The sequence below is a fragment of the Musa acuminata genome, chromosome BXJ3-6 (assembly GCF_036884655.1).
Source record: "Musa acuminata AAA Group cultivar baxijiao chromosome BXJ3-6, Cavendish_Baxijiao_AAA, whole genome shotgun sequence".
NCBI classification, from domain to species: Eukaryota; Viridiplantae; Streptophyta; class Magnoliopsida; order Zingiberales; family Musaceae; genus Musa; species Musa acuminata.
The window spans coordinates 10,871,077-10,897,557 of NC_088354.1; the positions used below are offsets into that span (position 1 = coordinate 10,871,077).

Below are 26,481 nucleotides of genomic sequence, written 5' to 3' on the forward strand. Positions count from 1 at the left end.
TCATCGAGGATGCATCCACCATTGCTCAAATGAGATATCTTCACGATAGAAGTCACAAACTTCAAACCAAGAAAAAGATAAAAGATTTTATTCCATGCATGATTTTGATTCCAGAAGAAAAGCGTTAAGAAAATAGTATGTTGAAAAAGTTTTACACGTTCCAACGTGATCCAGATTCATATGCACAAGGTTACTTAACGTGTCTCTACGATGGAAACATCGAGCTTTTGAAGTGTCGCTTGTACGAAGATCGAGGTTAACAAAAATTTAATCTAATTCATTCGACGTTTAAGTTAGTAACTTGAAACATATAAGTGTAAATGTAAGTGATTATAAAAGGTAATTCATATTTTCATTTATGTTGAAGATAAATTTTTATTCCTGATCGTAAAGGGATAAAATATTTTATATAATATTCAGTGGGGAGGAAGTCTCTAATCACCTCTAATAGCATCCCCTTAACCTCTTATCCATGTGGGTGACAAAGGGATGGGCAACTCATAATCATCTGTATTAGACTTTTGTCCGTGTTAGCAGATGGGTGAAGGGTAGCCTCCATCTTCTCCTTCCATCCTGGCTCTTTGCTTGCATCTCTTTTTTTCTTTTTTAATTTATAGGCTTCCAGGCTAGTGGGCTACATTGGGTAATAGCCTACACATCTCGAGTAAAGAAAGGGTCAACATTCTACCTTCTTGCTTTGGACATTCTTTTCTTTATGTCTCTCGTCGTGGTGGACTTAATCTCATGTGGATCGGGTTTTACCAACTCATGTGCCTTAGGCACATATAGCTTTGTGCCTCTCGTTATAGCGGGTTTCTTTAAACTAAGGTCTGGTTTTCTTGACTTGTGTGACTCGAGCATATCTTATCTTGTACTTCTCACCATGACGAGTTTCTTATTATGAGGGTTGGGTTCTCCCGCCTCATGTGCCTTGGGCACATTTTGTATTGTACATTTCATTATAGTAGGTTTCTTATTATGTTGGTTGAGTTTTCTAACTCACGCGTCGCGGGCATATTTTATCTTATGCCTCCTATCATAATGAGTTTCTTCTCACATAGGTCAAGTTTTTCTAACTCACACGCGTCAAGTATGTTTTATCTTATATCTCTCGTCGCAGCAGATTTCTTATTACGCGAGTCGAGTTTTTCCGACTCACATGTCTCGAGCATATTTTGTCTTGTGCTTATTGTCATGGTGGGTTTCTTTTACGCTTTTCAAGATGGTCTTCGTACATCGATCACTTCTACACTTTCCAAGGTGGTCTTCGCACATTGGTCATTTTATGCTTTTAGATGTGGTCTTTTGTATTTGACTTATAGCATCATCATTATATCACAACCCTTCTTAACCACGTACAGGATGCTGACTCCATCATTCATCAGCAATCCCTTATGATTGACAATCCCCACAAGGAGGTAAAGGGGTTTAAGAGGAAAAGGGGAGACCCTATCATTAAGATAGAAGCTCGAGGAGTCGAGCTGGCGAGGCAACTTGAAGAAGTCGTTCAATGCCTTGTCAAGAGCTTATTCGATTAACGCATATAACTTTAAACTCATCTTGTAAGTTGTAAGGTTTGGGGAGAAGACTATCCTTGTCTTGTGAGATGTTGGTCTTTATTGGGTCGTTAGGTCTGCCTACCCGATTTAGTCCTTATGTCTTTTCTTTGCTGTATCATTGAGCTTGTCCACCTGATTAATCTATATCTTGGTAGGTCAAGGTCTCATTTTGGATGTAGAGGTTTGACCGTATTGGTGTACTCGTTTAAAGTAATGAATTTTTTTTCCCTCAACTTGCAACACTTATACCCTGAAAATATATATATATATATATATATATATATATATATATATATATATATATATATATATATATATACGTAATAAGAATCGGATCGTGATGAGATCATGATAACGAGACCAATTCACCTTTAAACACAAACCTTAAATAATCCTAGTAATGTGTTACTCGAATGAGACATTGAGATAACCGAACATATTGGTATGCTGTATACTCGTTCGTATGATGGAGGTAGTTAGTCTCATAGTTGCTCGTGTGGAGACACTAAGGATACAGTGTATGTGCTTATTAGAGAATGAGTTCACTGGTTGATCCGCTCATAGAATACTATATGGTTACTGATGCCTTATTATCAAACAACGATTCTGTAGTCCCAGTAATATATTTAGTTCTTAGACTTGAAACACCAAGGTTGTCCTGTATGAGTACTCCACTCTTTGATACCAGACTTATAAGTTTGGAAGTTTTAGATATAGTACAATCAGTTATTGGGAGTGGTAGCCAACCTTACGAGGGCTATTGAATGTCGATAGAGGATCATTCGCTCTCGGTATCATGAGAGAAATATCCTATATATTTTTGCTCAAACAAATCCTTAGCCAAGGTCATTCGGATTGAGAGATAAAGAGTTTTCTGGGAGAATATGATTAAAGCGAGACTCGAAGAGAAACCGTATGAGCCTGACAATACCATGCCCGGTATATGGTCTCTGAGATATTAGATGGATGGAGGACTATAGGTACATGACAGATAGGTCCAAAGGATTGAATTCCCTTGTATCGTTTGGGGACTATAGTGTAGTGGCCTAGTACGTCTACAATCGATAAGTCGAGTGAATTATTATAGAGATAATAATTCACTAGGGCAGAAGGAGTTATGACAAGTATGACTCACGACCAGCTCGATATTGGGCTTAGAGGGTCACACATATATGGTAGGTGTTGCGATGAGTAGAGGTTCAGATATGAGATATCCGCTAAAGCCTTATTTTATTGGATATCCAATAAGCCCCTGAATTATTGGATCCCATGGATCAGATCAAATAAGAGCTAATAAAAGATTACTAGGTAAAGACCCACTAATCTAAGAGGCTTGGGTAATTGGATAGAGATCCAATACCCAATAGGATAGGATTCATTAGGGTTAACTCTTGATCTCCTTCATCCACTCCTACATATCTGTAGGGATTCAGGGATATACGATCTCCCTATGTAACACAACTATCTATCTCAAATGTGGTTTTTCATTTCATAGATTTTACGCACCAATCTACGCACGACGACAAACATGTATTGGGAAATTTGGGTTTTTGTTTTATGTTCTTTCGTTGCGCATGTGATGTTGCCCCTATATTTCCCTACATGATCGCATTATTTACCTAGGAAATATCTACTACCATAAGTTTAGCCAGTATTATTTTTTAGTAAGCCTCATCTCCGAATGTGTTATGTTGGTTTATGGCCATGAGAGGCAAGATAGAGTCGTTAGTGAACCCTATCAACGAATAAGTTATAGGGGTAAGGTCGTTAGTTGATAGCTCAAGGGAACTAAATGCCCATAGGTTGAGGCTTCTTGGTTGCCACCTCTTATTTGAGGAGCGTCGTTGTAGCCCCGTTGTGTGGATCGCCGCTAAAGAATATGACTCTTGATCTCCTTTATCCACTCCTACATATCTGCAGAGATTCAGGGATATACGATCTCCGTAACACAATTATCTATCTCACACGTGGCTTTCTATTTCACAGATTTTACGCACCAATATATGCACGGCGACGAACATATATTGGGAAATTTGGGTTTTTGTTTTATGTTCTTTCGATGCGCATGTGATGTCTCCCCTAGATTTCCCTACATGATCGCATTGTTTACTTAGAAAATATCCACTACCGTAAGTTTAGCCAGTATTATTTTTTAGTAAGCCTCATCTCCGAATGTGTTATATTGGTTTATGATCATGAGAGACAAGATAGAGTCGTCATGAACCCTGTCAATAAATAAGTTATATGGGTAAGGACGTTAATTGATAGCCCGAGTTTTTGAAAAGCATAAAAATAGAGGATATCAGTAGAGCTATCTATGTCAATCATGATCCTCTTCACCCAAGCATTAATCATTCAAATAGAAATTATCAAGACATCATTATGTTTCAAGTTAAGATACTCCATATTTTCCTTATTGAAGGTTACCTTCGGGTCATTCTTCATCCTCGGGCAGTTTTCAATGATAGCTTAGGCATAATACTTCCCTATTGTGTGGTCACCATCAGTTTGGATAAAAATTGAGCTAGCGAGTACGCGAATGTTTCGCCAAGATTGTTTACAGTTTAGACCATGCAACGGCAGCGGTCACACATGCAGAAATCAATGGAGCGATGGATCCAGCAACTGAGACTTGAATAGCTTGGAGGATGAAACGATTTTGACGCAGCCATAGTTTGTGAGCTGGAGGTAGTGGGTGATAAAGTCGGAGAGGTGAGAGAAGAAGCCCACATGCGTCGGAGGAGAGGTAAGCAGTTGCGTTGCCCTTTCCAACCGGACAGGAAAGAGGAGGAGGCGGCGGGAGAGGAATCACCAGTCTTCTATCTGCAGGGAGCAGTCCCAATGGCAAGGAATCTCATAGCGGTTCGGGTTGTGTGCCAGCAACTGTTGCTGGCCAGGAAGCAACCGCGGAGTTACGTCAAGGCAGAGAGGTTGGCGTCGGTTGTTGCTGGCCGCGGGAGCTTCGGTTCTTACTTTTCTTGTGAGAGAAATAGACGTCGTAGCTGGCGACGATGGTGAAGGTGATCGGCGAAGGGAAAGAAGGGCCGGAAGGGGAGGAACTGTAGTGTAGGAAGAAAGTAGTCCTTCCGACTTCCACATAGACACCCAGAGGAGCAACAGAAGGCTTCGGCAGAGCTACCTACATCCGCAAGGGAGATTGATACCATGTTAGAAAAGAGATAGAAAAAAAATTACTGAAGAAGTTTGAATGCACTAACAAGATTTCCTCATATAGTTGGAAAAATCTTATTTGCTATCATAAGTCTCTCACAACTCGAGGATACTCTAATTAAGATACTCTATCTTTTGACGATCGTTTCTACGATATTGAGCTCTCCTTCTAATATCAAAAATATTAAGGGAAGATGTTATTGATGTCTTGATCAGCCCAACATGATTCAGACCTATATGTGTAAAGTTTTTTGAGATGCTACCTATACGAAGATCGGGGTCGAGAGAGATTTCCTAATTCGATCACTCCTATGTTAAAATTAGTAATCCAACTTATATGAGTTTGGATACGATTGAGCAAAATAAGATAATCTCCATAATTATGTCAAAAATGAACTCTTATATTTAATCATAAAAAATAAAATATTTTATGAAATATTTGATGAGGAGATAACTTCTAACTATTTTCAATAATCTCTCGTCGATCTATTTTGAATGACCATATATGAAATTTTGGAGAGAATTTATAATTATCTATTTTGAATGTTCATATGAACCGACGGATGAGAGATGATTTTTATTTTTTATTTAGATTTTGAACGATTAGGTATCGGATGAAGATAACATGCGATGGAAATAATACATTATAACAATGATAAACTTCATCTGACTTGAATGAACGGATAAGCATGATAAGTTAAAATCCTGCGACAGCGACAACCAGAGATGCCGCGTAGCTGTGAATCCATCGACGCGCCTTCTAATGATTTGACATCACTTCCGTCCGTGTAAATTCTTCTAACTCAGTCGAGGCTTTGGTGGGACAGAACGCGGCAGTCATAGATAATATATTAGCGTATGAACCAGTCAAAGTGTGGATTCGGCTAATGCTTGATCTCCGCCAGGAAAACATTGTGACGAGTGACTCGAAGAATCTAAATTTCACGCCCACAGAAAGCAAGTGGGAGGACGAATTCCGTCGTTTGTCCCGTGTGGCCCCCGCTGGTATGGCCGTGATTCTGTAGTTTCTTTTGTTTTTGATGGTGGAGGAGGATGATCTAGTGGCGACTATATGTAATCCTGGCAATAGATTCGGGAGGGCCAAATCCAGAATGCATCTGACACAAATTGTGCAATATAGAACAAAAACATACATTATCTAAGATCCAAAATGCTATGTACAATTGCTTCCTAATCACGACATTATCTCAAAGACCACAGAAAGAAGAAAGAAGGCGGCGTTGGACAGAGGGATAGATTGGGAATTTGTGATGGATAGCGAGACTTCATCGGACGGTGGAAGCGACCGCGTGCGCCCAGCTCCTGAGCTGGCCCTTCAGGTCTGCCCCGGCGACGCCCGCCGGAATCAAACTCATCAACAGCCTCTCCTCCGGCTTCGCCTCCGCCACCTCCCATGCCTCCGAGAGGTACGGCCGGGAGACGGTGGCGTCGACTGGTGCGGCAGGCGGCGCCTCCTCTTCCGAGGCCCTGTTCCTCCCCAGCCCCAGCCTCTGCAGCGCCGGCACGATTTCCAGCAGCCGGGGATCGGTCTCCGCGTCGGAGAACGTAAAACCCAAGTCCACTAAGCCCTTCAGCTCCTCGAATTCCAAATCCGTCAAACTCTTGCTCTTTTCCTTCTTCTTCCTCCTCCGCCTCCCTCCTCTCTGCCCCCACCTCCCATAGCCCTTTGTCTCACTGCCGCCGCCGGCGGGGGCCACGGGTTCGGCCCCGGCGAAGGGGTCCTCCGATGGCGCCTCCTTCCCGGAGAGGATGGTGCATAGCTTCGGAGGGCGGATGGTGAGGGAGGCGGAGGGGACGGGGGCGGGGGCGTGGACGGACTCGTCGCTGAGGGAGCGGCGGTGGCGGCGGTGAAAGAGCGGCGTGCGGGTAGTGGGCTGAATCGGCGAGGTGTGGAGGGGGTCCGGTGGCGGCCGTGGAGGAGGAGGTGGTGATGAGCTGAGGATTTGGTGGTGGAACCAGTAAAGATCAAAGAGGTGGAGGACGTGGGAGCCGTCCACCTCCGGTGCCGGCGACAGAAGGGAGGAAAGTGGAGGAGGATTTGATCCTCCTGTCCGCCGTACGGGTACATCCATCAGCAGGATTAGAGGCGATATTACGACCCAACCATTTAGACATCATAATTATAGTGGATCAGCACGTGCGTTAAACACTCGATAGTTTACGGTGCGACGTCGTTGTTGACGGCGACAATGTTGGCGGCTGCGATCGGCTGTCGACCATCGAGTAGCAACCACGGACAAACTCGGTGCCGCGATCACGTGTCATGCGTAGAGCACCAAAGAGGAGGCTTCAGTGATCCAGTGATCGACTGAAACGTGGCTACTGCTCGATTTAAGTAAATCTTCATATTAAAAAAAAGAAAAGCCATGCTAATATCAACTGCCATCAGGTAAAGGTGCATGATTAGGTTCGGAGGTATCAAATTAATAAGGTATATAGACAACAAACTTAAATCCAAAATCATTAACTTTGAAGCCGATATATAATATATGTAATTTTACAAAAAAAATATATGTCCACAAGAATAACATATCTTCATCAACATTTTTTATAAAATATGGTATTCAACCCTAGAGAACTTGAAAAAAAGTTTTTATTACATTTTAGATCAATCAACCACTTCTATTAATACAAGCCAATAGGGCTTTAATTGTAGTACAATTAAATGAATCATATTGGGGAAAAAAATTTCACCGTCAAAAGGCAGTCTTTTTTTTACACATTTTGTGATACATCAACCGGCCAACTTTTGCTTGGCCATGGTTGTTTCTTCGACTCTGTTGCTTGAGAAGTAGATAGTTATAAGACAATATATCAACTTAAAGCTTCTTGCTCTGAAGGAGATGAATGGAAGTTCAGACCAAGCAACCAAATAGCACGACCATATGCTAGGGAAAAAAAAAATGCAGCGATCGGAATCAATCAGCAAGGCGGAGTTCCATATGCTGTCTAAGAGAACTTCCTTGATAAAAAACAATTTGATGAACTAACCAACAAACTTGCAGGCCAGAAGATCCTGAAGAATCTGGAAAGGCGTGGATAACTCTGTACACCAAGTATTGTGAAATAGTATTAGAATCACCATGTGGGAGAGGTATCAGATTATAGCAAAACTTGCATAAAAGTTAGGTGCTAATCAAATTAACTATTTTTTAAAATAATTTACTGAATATGTTGACAAAGACTAGCAACCGTACTTAGCAAACAAAATTATAAATGAAAAAAGTTAGGTAACAAGTAGCAGTTCTTGCTAAAGACTATTGTAAAACCAACATCAGTGGTGCTCATGAATGATACTATTACTGAGTTCAAAATCAAACACCAGTCAAACAGACAATTTATAGTACTTGATTGCCAACCTGGCATGTTGAAGCACAATGAATCGTACTAGCACTTCAACTAATGTCAGGTTGTTTTATGTTGTTCAATTTTTTGATAGGTGGTAAGCTGCAAAAACAATTCAACGAGGCTATGTTTGAAATCCATGGATGGAAATCAATCCATCATATTCTGCTTTCATTAAACATATATGCACCCACACAGATTTTGGCATTTTCTATGAATTGTTCAAGAAACATATTTTTTTTCTATCATATCAAAATGTCATATACTGCTTTCATTAAACATTTTTTTTTCTATCATTAGCATTTAGCTTGTATCCGTCTTTTGTTGTGGACTTAATAAATACTCCAGTGACAAGCAATATAAGGTCCAACGCATTTCAAAGTTCGAACAATGAATAGGTAGGAAGAAGGAATTCAAAGTCAGTCGAAGCAGATATCAGACCTACCACAAACTGAGGATCTAGATTCACGAGAGAAAAAAAAAAACTATTTTTCATGCCTCACCACATTTATTAGACTACCAGCTAGAAATATTTTATTAGGAATGATAATCAAATAGACAAGACATATTTTCACAAACAAGACCTGCAATTCAGTGCAAATGAAGATCAACAAATGCTATGAGGGGAAGGGAAACCTAAAGGATGAATCAAACAGTTATATTAACCACACAAAGATATGTAAAAGTTGAGTTGTTGAAGCAAGAGACTTCAAAGATGAAAAGAATTGTTGGTTAAGATATATGTAATAGAGGCATCTCACCAATTCAAAATTGGATATCTCTGGTGTCTGGCATGAATCAATTTTCAATATCTAGAAGTTCCATGTCATCAAGGATGACATATTTTACTGCTCCACTGGGACTTGAAGAAATGGCTTCTTCATTTCCGCTTGGCTGACCCGTCTTCAGTTTTTCATATCTGCAATATCAAATTTGTAAAACTAGTGATACCAGCAATTTTCGGATAAGAACTCAATATAAATTGTCAAATGATAAATTAAAATGTGTACTCCATATGGCCAATCTAGGAGTGGTCTATTTTATATCTGGCTCATGACTGGAATCTGCTAAGATTTTCTCTTCCATGTGAAAATTTAAGCATAATGGCTGCTGCCATGAAAGTATCTATGTCTTTGAACCAATGCCTAAAGTTCTTATACTTCCAATAATCCTGATTAAAACTGAAGCCAGAACTAAGTGAATTGAAGTGTATTAGTTTTTCTTTTAGGTCATTCCACACTGAATTTTCCTTTAGGGTAATCAAGTCAGAGTACAAATATTTAAAAAGTGATGTTTCAACAGTCCATAACCAATACTCTTATCCTTCAGGGTCAAGCAATAACACTAACATGGACCTCCACACTCAAAAGTGTTGCTTTAGGACCAAGTAGTCAGCATACTGAATTGAACAAATGATTCTCGTATAAGATACCAACCCCCTTTCAGGTATCACATGTGCCAATACCTATTGCTGTGAGTCATCAAATTCATGGACACCAAGAATGGATGCAGTAGTCAACATTGGTACAACCTATATACACACATGAAGAGGTGATGGATGACCTAGAAAGGCTGCAATTAGGTCAAAGTTGGATTTTTCAAGAATTTTACATTCAGGTTTTGGAATGAATGGCAGGAAAAAAATGTCAACAGCAGCTCCAAGTTTCAGCTAGAAATCATCATAAACTTTAACAACTTCCCTATTACCATGGACTACACTAGCAATTATAAGACAGAAAATTGCATATACCACAAAATAAAGAAAAAAAATATTTACTTACTTGTACCAGTTGAATAAACTGACACCAGTAATGATTATAAGAAGTCCAATTCCTTTCAACAAGGTGAACTGGTCATGGAAGTAAAACACGGCAACCTGGAAAATTTTTGTATAATAAAAAATTACTCCTGTATTCATTAACAACACAATTTGTCCAAGCTACAAACTAGTGATGTTAGAATCAGAAGCCAAATGAGAATATTGCAGGGAAACTCAATAAGAATTACTTGATGGGAAAAATAAACAAAGATATGTTAGTACTTAGTATGTTAAGAAAATTCAATGTTGGCTAGTAAAGAAAGTCAATGAAGAAGTAGGGATACATAAACCTGAAAGAGATGGACACAGCTGCTCGAGTGTTATTATAAGTCATATTATATAGAGCAGCATTTCTTGATAGACCATAAAAGTGGACAGTTAAATCTTAATGTTGTTCTTCACTAGTACATACACTTTGCATTTAGATGTGAATAGAAAATTCTATAAATAAACTTCTAGATATAGCAAAAACAATCACTAATTACAGAAACATTCAACTAATATAAGATAAATACCACTGCAATATTGCTGTGGTAATTCAATAACTAACTAGCATTGTGCTACTTCTAAAGACAAATGCTCTTGATGGACCATAAAGGAATTATTTGTAGTCTTTGTCAAATTCCATGTGGAGTTACTTATACTACCAAAACATTATGAGGGTGTGGTGCTGCTTTCAATATGTTGACATACTACTTCAAAAATGATTTTGCAGTTGTGCTATCATTGCTGCTGGTTGCTATTGTGTGTTCTTATTTGAAGTGAATTTGTTCCAATATTTTGGCTTTGCATTGTTTATAACTTTTGCAAAGATTGATAAAAAATGTGCTAATTAATTTTAAATGCTATTTCAAGATTTTGAAGAGGCATGTCTTTGTAGTCTGTTAGTTTAGATGGAGGGTCATTGAATTTCAAATGGATGTTAGTTACTGAAAAATGAAATCAAAGGAGAAGTGCACAAGGATTAAAGTTAATGTAAGCATAAAAGTAGAAAGCGTCCCCTCTTTGAGATAAAGGTTTTCTTAACCACATCATGTTTAACTTGAAAGTATATAAAGATTGGAGTGTGTCATATCTGTATTGTCATGTAGAACCATTGGCCGATTCATCATAGCATCAAAAGAAAATACAAAGAAATCACTTAATAAGGTAAACTAAAAAAGAAAAAATAACCAAAAATATGCTGATATAATGAACCAACCTAACTAAAAATTAGCTATTTAATCAAAGATGGAATTGAATTATCAACTCTCACCACAATAGTAACTGCTTCCTTCACAACGCCAGCTATAGAGACAGTTACAGCACTGGTTGCTGAAACAAGAATATATTCAGTTAACACCTGCAATTATCAACAATTTACTGCCCTTATATTAGTACATAAGAATAAGCGATCCTGATAGGGTAGTTATATGAGACCATCACTGCAAATAACACACAGCAATAATGAGGGATATTGTTATTAAGTGAGAAGAACAAACCATTTTCCAACACATACCATAAAAAAGGCCAATGCTCCACCAATTAGCATTAAGAGACAGCTGCGGGCAACATGCCATGGACTATCGAAGTATGTATTTGTGTCAAAATCATGCCAAGGATCCATTATAAGAGAGAGAACCAAAGTTGCTACAACCATGGTAGGAGTAACATAACTCATCAGAGTAATTGGATTCTTTAAACCTGAATAAGAACAAAATAAACACACTAACTTTTATTGATATAAGCAAGGTTTTGTCGAAAACAGTTTCACAACTAAAAAACTTTGCAATTATTAACTCAACAAAAGACAATTTAATTCAGTATAAATTCCAATACGATCAGGCAGAAACCAAAGAGAGCATGTTGTAAAAATATTACTGGACAGACCAATCGGATTCATGGTGAGTGCATGGAGATAGCACTCTATACTGTTCTATAAATTCTTTTTCTTAATTCACTAAAAAGAGGAAGGATGGACTGCTTACCATAAGCTTCTTTCTTCATGTCGAGTCAAGAAATGACATGCAAAATAATAATAATAATAATAAATGTTAGCATAAGAGGAAAAATTATCACATTTGACATATAATATCGTTAATAATTTAATTACGGAACCTTAACTGTTTTTATCCAAGTTAAAATTCACACTGAATGGAGACGCTTAAATCATTTTCAAGCAAGTATTCATGTACACACCTGCAAAAGAATCTGAGTCATGGACCAGCGAAAACCACTCATAACAGCAGCAAACATGACAAAGACAAATCCCCAAAATTCAAACTCTGTCTCCTTGGCAACTGGCAAAAATCATATTAGTCAATCACATTATAGAGCTTAAAAATATTATCTGACATAAAGAACATACTGTATTATCATATTTGATAAATTAGCAGCCAACCACCAATCAATAAACATGGAAAAGACAAGACATTTTTCTTTATAAATCTAAAGAAAGCTTGAAAAAATGGTCTATTAGGAACACAACACATTAACTGAAGAGGGGACACATACTTTTTTAAGGGGAACAAGAGGAGACACATACTTGGTAATTCAAGGATGTTTATCTATAGGTTTCCTTCATGTTTGCAGCTGAATCCACAAATTAGAACATGCCAGTAAAAGGCACATACACATCCATACAGTGGAAACATGAAACAAACAAGCCTTGTTTAGGAAAATTCCTGGATGGGTAAGTTTAAATGAAACAGTATACATGGAACCTACAAGTGCTAGTGCCCATGGTATTGCAGTGTACAGAGAACCTATGCGAAGCAATGTGAAATTTGGTGCGTTAACCACCTGCATACTTTGGCCACTTTTCCGTTGTATGGGAGTTCCAATTACATGTATCAACAGGACATAGAAAACAGAAACCATGTTCATTGTGGAAAGTTGGCCAGCTTGGCTCAGATGAAACCCAATTCAGCTTAAGGTCTATACATCGACTCAGGGCTTTAGCTTCTAATGCACACAGCTACTTCATGTTGAGTCTCATGAGCTCTAAGATTAACAGGTAACCGCTCGTGATTTCTCATATTTGTCATAATATTTGTATATTTTGTGCCTTTACTTCAACAATGAGATCTCATACTTTTAACGAATGATGAACTTTGGTCAATTTAGCAAATGTTTTTCTGATGGCGCACTTAAGGAAATGCACGAACAAGCATATTGCATTAATATATATACTGCTAACATTTGCAAATTTTATTTATGCAACTTCTCGAATATATGAGATCTTCTCATTTTTAAAATTTTAGAAAGGCTCAGATATAGTATTTTTTTCCTGACAAAAGAACAATGATTGGATACATTAAGTTAAAATACCTGTTAACAGAACTCCAATGGAAATGATTAATATGATGCCCAGAAGCTTAACACTCGGAGTTTCCAACCTAAAGTGAAAAATACATATATAATAATGGGCAAGAAGGCATAAATATTATTACAGTGGGTGTCTGTCACCATAGCATCCAACAAAGCCTTGCTATTATATCAAGACAGAAAGAAGGCCAAGAACTTTTGTGTGAGCATTATCATACTGACTTTCAAAATATATCAAACATACACAATAGAAAATTGGCAATGAGCAGCAAAAAATAATGATAATAGAATATTATTTCACACAACGAATCATCTGGCAATGAAGATACAGAAAGGTTAGCAAAGATAAGTATCACAAGAAAATAAAACATTTAGAGGGAAAATTTCCAGACTAAAAATCTACAGTAACTAGTAAAGGTTCCTGTTTCTTTACTTCTCATAATGTTTCTCCTCTTTTTCTACGGATGGTGTCCATGTCATCATGGCTTCAAAAGTTCAGCATAGCAAATGCTATCACAAAAGATATGCTTGAAATCAGGATCTACCTATGTACGAGGTGGGAACAAATGCAGGAGGAAAAACATATCTTCAGAATGAACATCCTTGTGGCAAACATGATCACCATTATGAAAACAAATGCCAGAAGGAACTTGAATTTACGAGAATAGTCTAAAAACCAAGAAGGAGCTAAGAATAAATGAAGTACAACTATGATGGATGAAATCACCATTCATGAATGTACACATTATTAAGAAATCATCCTACGCATGCACAACAGTGTTTTTTTATTGGCTACCACACTATACATCAGAACCATGAAATGCCTATCATCAATGATTCTCAATGGATAATCATCGCCGATAACTTCATTAGCAAGAAGAGACACTATAGAGTAAGATCGAGGGAAGGTGTAAATGATCACAAAGATAATGGATAAAATAGGATCCATGTATCTACCCCACTAGCAGAGACTTGAGCTTTGTTTTTGGCAGTTTCTGATGTGTAGTCTTACATCAGCTGCTGACTGGAAAATTGGAAATATCCATGGTGTGACTTGGAGTAGTATAGAACCTCAAATATATGCAGATTATTCCAGAGACATATCGAAGTGTCCCACTTGTTAAGGAAGCAAGAAGGTGTTGGGATAGCAGAAGAACAAAATTCTAAAATGTACCGGAGCATAAATGTTGATGTTGTGAGAATGTGAAATACCATAAGTTCATGAGAAGACAAGGAAAAACAAAAAAGAGGCCTGGTTTTAGTGTTAGTCTCATTTAGCAATTAATATTGATAATCAAAGAGTTAATCAATTGTGCAGTCATATGGACAAGGTTATGCTGGTTATTATCACTAGTATTCATTATGGGTCAAAGAAAGAAGAAAATAAATGTTTGCCTTGGTATGACAAGGTGGCCGTACATCTTATAAGGGCACCTTTGTTCTAATTAAGAATATTTGCAAAGGGGTTTATTTCTCATCTTCAGCCTGTAGATTACAGTTTCCTTCTTTTGGGTTTTGAAGGTATTTTCGTAAATGCATCATTTATAGAATCTGCTAACAAATCTTGGGCTAATAATGCCATATTTTCCTTAAGAAGACTAAAGCTTGAAAATGGTCTGACCACAATCTATTAGGTATGCAGACGTGTGTAACATGACATTCTAGGTTGTACTGGTAGAATGAAGATGGTAATGAAGATAGTTGAATTTCTTTACTAGCATAATTTGCAAAAGATCAGATTATGCAGGTAAACTACATCATCTAGCACAGATACTTCACCATGCTCCACCTTCTCCTCCAACCGACAAATTCACTTTCAGACACCAAAAGTTTAGTTTGCACAAAATACACTTCAAGTTGTAAATTCCTGTTGAGGTCTCCAAAACCATCTGTTCCAATTTCATTTTTGATACTTTACTATCCCATTAGGCTTTAGCATGACTCATGGTGCATTTTGTCCTGTTGTTGTTCGGTCAGAATATAAAAAACAAGTATGTTTAGATTCTAAACCAAGGACTAAATCTTAGACTGTGATCAAGACTTAGAACTAGAAAACAGAGCATTATGTTGGTACTCCTGGCTCCTGAGTCAAATCAAATGAACCAGAACATGCTGAATCAAATGTCCTTCTTGTTTTAGATGAGTCCTGAACCGAACAGCTAAATCAAACTGGATAAATAACAAGCCAAACCAAAGGACTAAAATCCACACATTTTGGAAATGTTTCACTATATCAATCATGAGGGTGACCGACACTATAAGTGGGTGCAACCCACTAATCCTCCGTGTTAGATGAAGGTGTCTGATTCTAGGTGAGGTGCCAGTACCACATGAGCCACCTTCTCAGTCACCAGAGAGTATAGAGATGCCATCAAAACTTAAATCTTTAACACCAAATTAAAAAAAAACAACATTTGTTTTCCTAGATTATATTTTCAATTTTTTTTACTTATATTTGCTCCTGAAAGTAAGGCTATATTATGTTATGAGGAGAATCTTTTATTCATTCGATTTAGGCTGAGGATTAGCTTCTCATATGCATCATTGGAACATGTTGCATCAACTTGAATTCCATTGCCCAGACTAAGTTAAATGTACAAAATATTGCTGGATGGATGACATGAGTGTCTTAATTATATTAGTCATGCTGCTAGATTTTCAGAAATGAAGAAAAAAAAAATTAAAAATACATTTGTGAATCTCATATGTACAAATATGGATAATAAAGAAGAAAATAAGGACAAAATATTGAAGTAAAAGAACTACTCAAGTATATAAAAATATAAAGAGTTACCTAAATGCAAATGCAAAAAGCAGAAGAAATACCGGAGAGGCTGATTTACACTGCATGATATCAGCAAAAGCAGAACAAAGGCAAAGTGTCAGAAGCTTTAGTGGCATGTGTGAGAAAACAATGATTCAAGAAGTTTCTCTTGAACAAAACAAACCATTGTAGCAAATGTCACGGATATGAAAACAAGAGAAGCGTTGCTCAAGTTTATGTCAAGTGCAGTTCCAAGAGCTGTTGGCACAACTGCAAAAAGTAAAACCCTTGTCTAGCATTAGTACACAATTGTTAATATATGAAGATCTAGCCACGTGTGTCTCTCAAACATACATAATATTTTCCATCTGCACTTGAGTAGATAATATTATCCATTTTACAAAGTACAATGATATTCTTGCTGTCAAAACATAAGAAGTTGCATGTAATATAAAGTTATGAATAATAACACAAGAATAGAAAGAGACAACCTGCTCTGAGGTAACAGTGAATTTCAAGATCGGGAATCAAAAAATTGGAATGGCATAACAATTGAAAAAAACCAGTATCGATGACTCATACATACTGCTGATTAAAAGACAGGTATTAGGATTCCTAGATGCATATAAAGATTGTAAATCAGAATCTGAGAAGTTACAATAACAATAATTGTTAATAGAAATTAGAAATGCTGGCAGTCACATTATTATACCAAAGTTATGGATCATCCAACTTATAAAAATTCCATATTCCAAACTGTTAGATACACCTTGATTTCTCACTTAAAGTATATCCATTAACTCATCTTTACAAGTAAAACGAATAAGGCTCTGCAAATTTTAGAGTATTTGCGGACGTAAATGGTAAAAGAATTCTCAAATTTCGCATATATTATTGTCATATTGTGTAAGGAGTAGGAACTGCATATGCTACAGTAGAATGATGCAAGTTTGGCATACAAGTGGCAACCCGTAGGATGACTTGATACATGACCAATACTGAGTGAGTAAAAAAATCCAAAAAAGCGCTGTTATATGAGAAACATGCATGGCATCACACCATTAAGGCACAAAAACACCAATAACATGTTAACATATTGCAGGATGTGGATTATGGAATTGATATTTAAAGTTATTTCAAACTGATCTGCCAAGGTGTCGAAACTGGTCTGAGGAAGAAATTAATGGTAAGACAGCTACCTTTAATGAAGTAATCCTTCCATGTCATTTTAATGCCAACATCACCTTTCCGAGACTGTATGCACACCACTATTTTTGATAAAATAGCTTGCAATGCAAAATGAAATGTGTTCATCAATAATGGTGCCGGAAACTTCCCTAACTTATCCCCTAAAAGTGTCTTATTGTACCTATACAAGAGAAACCATACAAAAACAGTCTATTAACAATTAGCAATCAAATTAATAAGAGCAAGCATATAAACAACGTACAATTCGAAGCATCTAAATACTCACAATGTCAAACAAGTGCTGAATGTGTACCAGACCAAAATATAAAACAATGTCTTGAGCACAACGACCGTGGAGATGGTGCTCTCTGCAGCCCTTTCTAATTCTTCGAGCTTCAAAATCGACTGGCTCGGATGCAGACCATTCACCACGTCGATGGGAACGTACTTGTTACCGTTCGGGTTCCCCTCGGCACCAACAACCGCGGTCCTCTGGCGAAAGTAGGGCGATATCTGGGTCTTAGGCTCGACGGCTACACTATTGTTCAATCCCTCCCCATGGATCAATGGCGACTCGACATTCTCGGCCTCTTCCGGCATACCGCCGTCGCAAGATCCATCGACCAAGCAGCTCGACCGCTCGATGCCGTCGCCGCGGCACCGGTTGGAGATATATAGGTCCTTGTGGAGCACCTGCCCTTCGTTCTCGGTCCGATCCTCGTCAACCTTCGTTCCCGCCGCTTCGACATCCTTCTTCGCTCCGTGATCGCCCTCGGCCATCGGTTCTTGATCAATTCTTGACCTCAAATCAGCATCTGCCCGTCAAATCTCCCCGGACTCTGGCGTAAACCGATCCAAGAAAGCGGGGCCAAGAAGGAAACGGCCCCAATGAGATCGAATTCTTGGATCTTGATCGATCGCGAGAAGGTGCGAACGAGATCGAAGAGGAGTTCTCGAGATCTCCTTGGAATTGGAACGTGACGCGCAGCTGGATCTGGATCCACGGATGTTGGGGGGCCGAGGAGGGAGGGAGGAAGGAAAACAACGAGGGGAAGCCGTTGTCGTTCGGTTTGTGCGTCGCAGTCGCGATGAAGGCAAGAAATCAAAAAAGGCGGTCTTCTTTACGGGAGAAATCGTAGCTGCTGTCATTAATGTTCGTCGCGAGGGGCCCGCGCCGTGCGTCGGTCGTCCCTGCCAATTGTAAGTTTAGGATCCCCTCCAATCCGAACTAAAATAATTCGGCTCCGATTCTAAAATCTCAGACGTCCATTGGCGCTCCCTCGCATCTTTACCGTCCGTTCCAATCGACGCAAACCACCTGCTTTAGAAGCGGCGGGCGCCGATAACGTTCACGGAGGCGTCTAAATGGATGGTCAGGATAAAAGACTTAGATCGATGGACGGCTGCGATCCGAATATTGGAATCCTCCGGTTTGAATCTAATCCAATCGGAGTGGCCAGTAAAGCCTCCAGGCGAGGACCAATGGACGGTTGTGATATGAAAACTAGAATCGTACGGTAAATGTTTGATTTGGATGATTCGTTATAAAGATTAAAACGGAGAGGATCCGCACCGAGGTAGGACCCTTCAAAATTGTTCTTATCGCTTTGCCGCACATGAATGAGTAAAATAGTCGTGGTTGGTCGCAAGTTGTCATGAGGATGATGTTAGTACATGTCTGGTTGGAAAGCGGGATCGAGTTGTTCGACGACAACATATGTGTTTGTGTTGGTGTTGGGTGATTCGTATGATACTCTCTGACAGGAGCATCAGACGAACACCCAGTTTTCGTATTTCTTGCATTTACATCTCTAAATAGTTAGTTGGGTGCGGATCCGCTCTGTTCGTTTTGAATTATTAAGGAATAAAATTTTATTTAATGAAATAGAGGGTAGAAATTATGAAATTAAAAAAAAAGACGGCAACGATAGATGATAATAATTAAAAAGTAACTACGAAAGAGAAAGAAAGTGAGTATGATAGGCAGGAGAGAGGGTCGAGTTAGCATAAATTAAGATTTAAATGAAAATACTAAAATATTTTTTAATAAAATATATTATAAAAAAATAAATTTTATTTTTTTATATCTCTTATTAATTTATTTTCGTAGAATATCTCTTATTTTAAAAAAATAAAATTACCCTTACATTTCGCTCATTGCGACTATTGTCATCCTTATCACGTCTCGTCTTTTTTTCTTCATTATCGTGATTGTCATCGTCTATTGTTATTATTAGTTGTATTTGTACTATTATGAGACCCCCATCACTTTTGTCTTCCCTTTTTTCTTCTTTAAGCCTCTTCGTATTCATTGTCATAATTACGATCAATGCCATCACCCATTATCTCCATCCTACCACTCTTACCTTTTTAGTATATTTTCCTTCTATCTTATTTTTTTTCATTACAATCACAATCACTATCACGATCACCCTCATCTCTCATCTTTCTTTATTTATAACTATTAATTTAATAAAAAAATTAATAGATGATTGAACGTATGAAAAGAATAGGGATGAGAGTAATGTAGTAGAGGTAACAAAATACAATAGGATAAGACGGAAGTTAAAAGTAATTTTATTTTTTAAGAAAATAATGGTGCAATTTGAGAAGTAAAAAAAGCGCGAGGAGAAAAAAAAATAAAAAATAAAGATTTTTTTTAAAAAATTATCCTTAAATAAATGAAAATAAAAATAAATAAATATAATTAAGGTAACGCACACGGAGCATATAACGGGCTCCTTCGATCCCGGACACCGAAACGTCGTTTCGTTCCGTTCCGTTCCGTTCCCTTCCCCGGTCTCCAAAATCGCATAAGAAAAAGGGTTGTACTTTCCGAGGGCTCTCTCCGTCCAAATACTCTCAATCAGCGTGCAGAAGGCGGGAAACGGAGCCCTCCGCGCGGGAATTTCCTCATCCCCCTTCTCCAGCCATCTCTTCTTCCTTCATCCTTTCCTCCTATGGCTTAGATTGGGGATTCTTGCCCGAGTCTTATGGCGGCCGATGGAGCCCTAGAAATTTTCCCGCAGATCCAGGCACTCGTCCTCGACAAGCTTCAAGTGGTAATTTGACGCCTATCCCCGATCATCATCTATCGAATATTTTCCCTGTTGCGTTTTGCTCGATTCAAAAGCCACGTTATAGATAAAAAAAAACTGCTTGTGTTCTGCATTTCCCTGGCATTTATTGTCATCGATGAGATGCGTATATCGTCAAGAAACCTTAATTTCAATATGGGTTGGTGCCATCATCATCATCATCATCATTTCGGGTGGGTAAAAGACGCCATCGCTGCTGGTTGCTTCCTATGAAATAGATCGCCCGTAGACTTTTATGAACTTCGTCGAGCTTGTCACACCCGGTTGCAAATTGATTCACTTAACCAGCATTTTCTCTCTGCAAGTAGCGTTACTGATTCTTCGATGTATAAGAAGCTGACAATGTTGCTGAAACTTTTGTTTCATCATAACTTCCAGGTTTCCTACAAGTGGCTTAGTCGCAACTTTTCGGTGTCATCAAATTATGCAAAAAGGTGCAATCTTCGGTTTAAATGAATTAATCGCGGTAGGAAAATTTTAAGCTATACTTTTCTGACTTTGTGAGATTGTTGTGTCTAGGTTGCTTCAGGAGTTTGCGGAAAAGCACTGCAATGAGTTGGAGGTGATATACACATTGTCCGGATGGTTGAAGAGTGAACCTCAAGCCTATTGTGTAAAACTTGCTTCAACCTATAAACTAGAAGGTTATATATGCCTTACTTGGCTGACACCTACATTTTTCTCAACTTGTATTTTAACAATCAGTCTGTACTAAACAGCATCATTATATTTGGCTCTGTTTAATTGTCTCACTTGATGGTTTCAGTACTTCTGCTAAAATTGATGATTGAATTATCTAAAGTAATGCTTCCATTGGATAATTCTTTACATTCACTTTCTCGAAGAACATTGTTAACATTATCCAATAAGTATTATTTTTCATTTGTTCCATGCAAGGTTAATTGAATTCCATGTTCATATTGTCAAACCTTTAACAAGCTGCACGACACAACCAGGATAAGAATTAAAAACATATATGTAAAACAAATTGTGAAGAATGCATTCAAGTTTTTTGTTTGAAGCTTCTTATATATGTCATCAATTGTCATATGGTTTTTTTGGCGTTAGGAGACATATTTGTGCTCTTAACAGATGTTTTCATATGTCTTTTAAAGGTTTATAGAAAAAACAGGAAATGAACAATTGATTAAAAATGATCTTGTCTGTTGAGTAAAAGGAGTATGATCCTGGAAAGGGACAAACCAACTATGTTGAAAAGCTTAAGTTGGGTTTTTTGCTTTTCTAGTGACAGAACAGAGTATCTTGTTAAGTATGTGGCAAGAAAGTAGTACACATTATGAAGATTACTGATAGACATCATTCTCTCAATTAGCTGGGTTCGTGCATCTATTTTGTAACTCTCTGTTGATATGGACCTTTTCTAAGACATACTGTTTGATTTGGTGCAGAAGTCAAACAAGTATTTAAAGATAATTGCTCAGTTCAGGTTTACAGTGTCCAAGCATGTATTCCAAGTGATCTTGCAGTTATATGGAATGCTGAATTTGTGCAGGCGGAGGAACTCTTTAATCAACCATTGACTGAAGGAAACTGCTTGAGGGATAACAGGCAAGTCACTTTTACCTTGTTTTACCTTGCTGAAAATATCTTGTTCTTGACATTGTTACACTTGTGTTATATATAAATTTCATATGCTTTATCATGCCTATCTTTCTTGTTGCACTTGAACATTGTCGATGTTGTCTTTTCCTTCTAGGTTCTGTGGCGTTTCAAATTCATTTGTCAAGCGCATTGTTGATGGGAAGCATGTTGGTGCTGCAGCACCATGGCCCATGAATGGTAAAAGAGTAGCTATAGAGTCAAAAGGTATCAGCACTGTGAAAGGTCAGCCTATTCAGCATCCTCAACAAGGATCCGGTGCCAAAAATGGCATGCAGTCATCTATTGCAGTATCAAGTGATAATAGCGAGAAAGTTGCTCTTGATGCAGCCAGCAAAGTTACTAAGCCACCTTTAATCAAAGAATCTGTTTCTGGTGGTAATACTGGCAAAAATAAAGGTCAGAATGTAAAGTCCTCATCAGGGACTACCAGTTCACTTGCTAGTTTGTGGGGCAATGCTTCAACAAAATCAAAGCCTGCGGCTCCTGCTGCTGAAACCGCTATTGATACGTCAATTGCTGCTGGTATTTGGAGTGTTATTCCTTCAGTTGAAGGCTATATGTATTTACTGTCCTCAATCTAAATATCCTATTTATACACTATGCTGATTTACATTTCAATTTCTCTTTCCTCATTATGATATCTAGCTACTGCTGAAGCTCAAATATGTGCACATGAAGCTTTGGATGCTGCCAACAGTGAAGATGAGGACCATCATAATAATCATAAGCGGGAGAGGAACAGTGTAAGCGGCAGAAAGAGAAGGGTTTTTCTTGATTTCTCAGACGATGATGATGAAGAGGAAAATGTTACTAGTCTTTCATCTCCAGATGTTTTTAAAGGGAAACATGCTGCAGAATCCTTGCCTAAAACTGAAAGCTTATTGGACAGAAGTAAACCGAACACTGCAGAGCCTAAGGGTGACAGATTGAGTGATGGGCTAGATAGCACTAAGGGGAAAAATTCTTCACTTCCATCAGATGCTGACAAAAGAATTGCAAGCATTACAATGGGAGGAATTTCCTTAAAAAAGAAGACCAATAGCTATAATCAAGGGGACACTGACAAGAATAATAAGGATGTAGCCACCACTTCTACTTCACCAAAAAGAAGAAAAGTACTCAAAACTCGAATTGACGATCGAGGAAGAGAAGGTATATTACCATTGTTTGCTTCTTGGTTTTAACTTGTCTATAGTGGGATAGCTAGCAGATTCTATCCTGGTTAACATGGTGTTCCATTCATTAATTTGGTTTTAACTTCCGATGATTGATTGTTCATCAGAAGAATTAGATTGAGACATTCTCAAAAAGTAGTAGGCGCCGACAAAAATTGCAAGAACTTGATTGGTGATACATTGATGCAGCTTTATTTTTGGGTCATTTATAGGCATGCTTTAGCAATAAATATTCAAAATTTAGATTAAATTGGATGATGGTTACAAAGGACTTCATTTCCATTATCTTCAATATATATATATTTTTTGGTCGGTGAAAGTAACAAGTAAAACAGACAATAGTTTTGCTGATTTGACATGACCAAGATGCAGATTATCTTTTCCTCTATCTGCATTTTATTTCTTTTGCTTCTATTGTGTATTAAAACTATTATTTCTCTTTCATTATTGAATAATCTGTACATCATATGTCCATGAATATGAGGTTCTCGTTGCATTCCACTTTTCTTCCTTGTTGACATTATAATTCCTTAGCCTGAGCTTTACACTGGGTAATAAGTATCTTCTTTGGAAAAGTAATTATGGAAAATAATTCATTCCTTTAATTTTTTTGCAAGGCATTCTGATTATGGCCTGCTAAATTTTTTCCCCTATCTTTTTGGTTATTTCTCATTGCATTCTATCCATTTGTTCAAGACATGTCTAAAGGTACTCAAACCTAGAGACTTATTAGCTTGCACACTTGAGGTGAGGAACATAATATGATAGCTTATACTTAAATCATAACTTAATATACTTCAGTTCTTCTTTTGGTCAAATTTATCCGTTGTAAGCATTCAGCTCGGTTGATATCTCATGTCTTCAGCCTCATATATCACTATTAAGTTTCAATATTAAGTATTTTCCCCTTCTCACTGCTTGCTTACCTCATCATTTCTAATATTGCTGCTTGTTAACAAATCTGCTACTTTTCAGTTACTGAGGTTATTTGGGAGGGGGAAACTGCTGACAGTAATATGCCTGAGAAGAACATTTCCGTTAATGATGCTGCAAACAGGTATCAGAATCAAGCATGCTTGCTTTTTTGTTATGTTTTTGTGTCATTTTTAATTCAAAACAAAAATATTATATTGTCAATTAAACATAGAAATAACCTAAACTTTTTGTCATGTGAAGATAATTTTGATGCAAGTTCATGTTTGTTTCAAGCTGTTCTTTGTAGTCTTTGATTTCATTCCGTCTTCTTTTCTGGCATGATTAATTTGAATTAGTTTGGCCTTTTTTTTTCTTTAGAAACTGCAAGATACTATCGTAAGTGCACTTGGTCTGTTCATAGAATTCTTTTTTGGGGGTTGTAATGATCATGATACGTAATGCACTACCTTAAGTGCACTCGATCTGGTTTCGAGTGAATACAAATTTATTTTTGGTGTAACAATCATGATTTGCGTATCTCCATAATAGAGGTTTGAGGTGAAAAAAAACTGTTAAGAGCCTAGCTTACAGTCAGAAAGATGACTGGTTCATTATGATATTCAGGCTATATTTTTCCAAAGCATCCACCAACTTTCTTGATGTCTGATGTTTACCCAAGTTATTTGATTACATTTCTGGAATATTGAAGAATGAATCTTTCATTTGGCCTTATTGCAGGTCCTTAAGGCCTTTTATGGATTCAAGTTGATGTTTACTCTTTCACCTTTTTACTCTAAAACCTGTGCACAATTGCCGTTGACTATACTATTATACACACATATAAAAGACACCATTATCTTTAATCTTTAATTTTGAGACCTGTTTCACACCATGGTTCAATTGTTGTAGCTCTCTCTGGTGTCTTAATGGACCCTAAGTCCTGTGTTTTGCTTCAACCAATATCATATAGGAAGGTTGTGATTTGAATGGATTCTAATGTGACCTTTTGTATCTTTGCGGAGGAGGTCCATTTACATGTGTTAGGTTAAGCAATCAAAGACAAATGAATATTAATGGAGGTGCAAATTTGCAATTGATTATTGAGAAATTTCTTTAATGTAAGATTGCATAGTCTGTGAAGGTTTTTCTGCTCATGATTCAAGAGAACAAGCCGATCCTTATGCTGATTTGGTAAGACAATTATCAATGTCAGGGGTTGTAGATGTAGTTTAGGAGTTTGGTGGTTTTCATTTGGTTTGCCCAATTGAAAGCGTAGAATAGCTCACTGTATAAGTATCAAGGAAATTCAAACAACCATCAGTCTTCTTAGTGGAGTGTCATCAGTGTTAATATATAGCAGCACGCCGTGCACATGGAGGACCTGTACGTGATTTACTAGATAAATTATTGACCCTAGTGGTAAAAGGTTAGAAGAAGGGAAATGCCTATTCCATCGATTGCGCTTAGGGTCAATTAATTCATGGTTTGTATAGCATCATTGCTCTATTCCATCATTAGCTTTTGTGCATCATGGTGCTGGCAGAATAATATGACTTACCTGATCTCTGATGTTAGGCCTCCTGTGGCTAATAAAGCGCAAGCAGCAGGAATTGCTGCTTCGACTAATCCAGGAAAGGGTGGCAACAAGAAACCAGGAAAAGTTGGCCTAAAAGATGCGAAGCAAGGAAATATTCTGTCCTTTTTCAAGAGGGTGTAAATCCCATTTCATGAGGTGAGCATGTTCAGCAAACTTGGATCTCCTTCAACAATTGATATTTGCTTAAATTGACTAGTAAGGATCCATAGATTAGAAAGATGCTTGCCTACATAAAGCACACTGGAGGAAATTGTTGGTTTAGAATAAAAATAAAATATGAATTATTGATAAAATCTCAAAGGATTTGAATCTGGATTCCGTGTTTATGACATGCCTATCTGAGTTATATAGAAAATAATTGTTTCTGGATACAGTCTATAGCTAAAAATAAATTTTAGAGAAGACTTTCCTGATGACAAATATTTGTCGCTCGGATCCATAAGAAAATCTAGGATTCATTCTTTAAAGTTACCTTTTATAGTATACGTGATACTCGCATCTCAACCATATGTATCTTATGATTGATATTCAATAAACAATGCAGAGACTATAACTGCCGTCTCTTTGGACAATCCGTGGGAAAGCTCATCCTGGACGGGATTTTTAGATGATAAGTTGCATCATGCTTTTGAGCTTCGTGAAGCGTTAGCTGTCAGTTATGGATGTGTTGAGCAGCACCTCAAGTCGTCGTTATGCGTTTTATGTTTTTAGCTGAACCTGTCGAGACCCAACTCTATAAGATCATATAGCCCTGTTTATGGCATGTGCATGGTTCAGTATAATCCTCAAATATCTATTGAAACGAGGCGGGAGGGAGACATGATCCCATTCGTTCACGCTCTGCCCCCTCTACCACACCTGCCTTGATTTCAGCACTGCCACGCATAAAAGTTCCATATA

General features: G+C 37.8%; 2 protein-coding genes across 4 annotated transcripts; one reads left to right on the forward strand and one right to left on the reverse strand.

The window, feature by feature from the left end:
• Window positions 1–5,858: 5,858 nt before the first annotated feature.
• LOC135641633 (probable sugar phosphate/phosphate translocator At1g06470) lies at window positions 5,859–18,277 on the reverse strand. 2 transcript variants are annotated; one of them, XR_010497761.1, is made up of 13 exons: window positions 17,460–18,277; window positions 17,185–17,354; window positions 16,170–16,255; window positions 16,016–16,065; window positions 13,225–13,292; window positions 12,094–12,194; window positions 11,883–11,895; window positions 11,414–11,598; window positions 11,171–11,257; window positions 9,878–9,972; window positions 8,858–9,015; window positions 7,743–7,796; window positions 5,859–7,639 (listed from the first exon to the last, which is right to left on the reverse strand). XR_010497761.1 is itself a non-coding variant. In XM_065157155.1 (12 exons), exons 1-11 carry the CDS (start codon window positions 17,951–17,953, stop codon window positions 8,895–8,897), a joined length of 1,470 nt encoding a protein of 489 aa, XP_065013227.1. In that variant the 5' UTR covers window positions 17,954–18,277; the 3' UTR covers window positions 5,859–7,796; window positions 8,858–8,894. The 2 variants fall into 2 exon arrangements, 1 of the variants encoding a protein (XP_065013227.1); XM_065157155.1 differs by having other exon boundaries at window positions 5,859–7,796.
• A 1,678-nt stretch (window positions 18,278–19,955) lies between these two features.
• On the forward strand, window positions 19,956–26,344 carry LOC135639688 (uncharacterized). 2 transcript variants are annotated; one of them, XM_065153552.1, is made up of 9 exons: window positions 19,956–20,235; window positions 20,650–20,705; window positions 20,791–20,915; window positions 21,681–21,840; window positions 21,989–22,416; window positions 22,540–23,046; window positions 24,045–24,126; window positions 25,560–25,716; window positions 26,126–26,344. In XM_065153552.1, the coding sequence occupies exons 1-8, from the start codon at window positions 20,167–20,169 to the stop codon at window positions 25,699–25,701; spliced, it is 1,569 nt and encodes a 522-aa protein (XP_065009624.1). In that variant the 5' UTR covers window positions 19,956–20,166; the 3' UTR covers window positions 25,702–25,716; window positions 26,126–26,344. The 2 variants fall into 2 exon arrangements, with proteins under 2 accessions (XP_065009624.1, XP_065009625.1); XM_065153553.1 differs by having other exon boundaries at window positions 22,573–23,046.
• The last annotated feature ends 137 nt before the right edge of the window (window positions 26,345–26,481 follow it).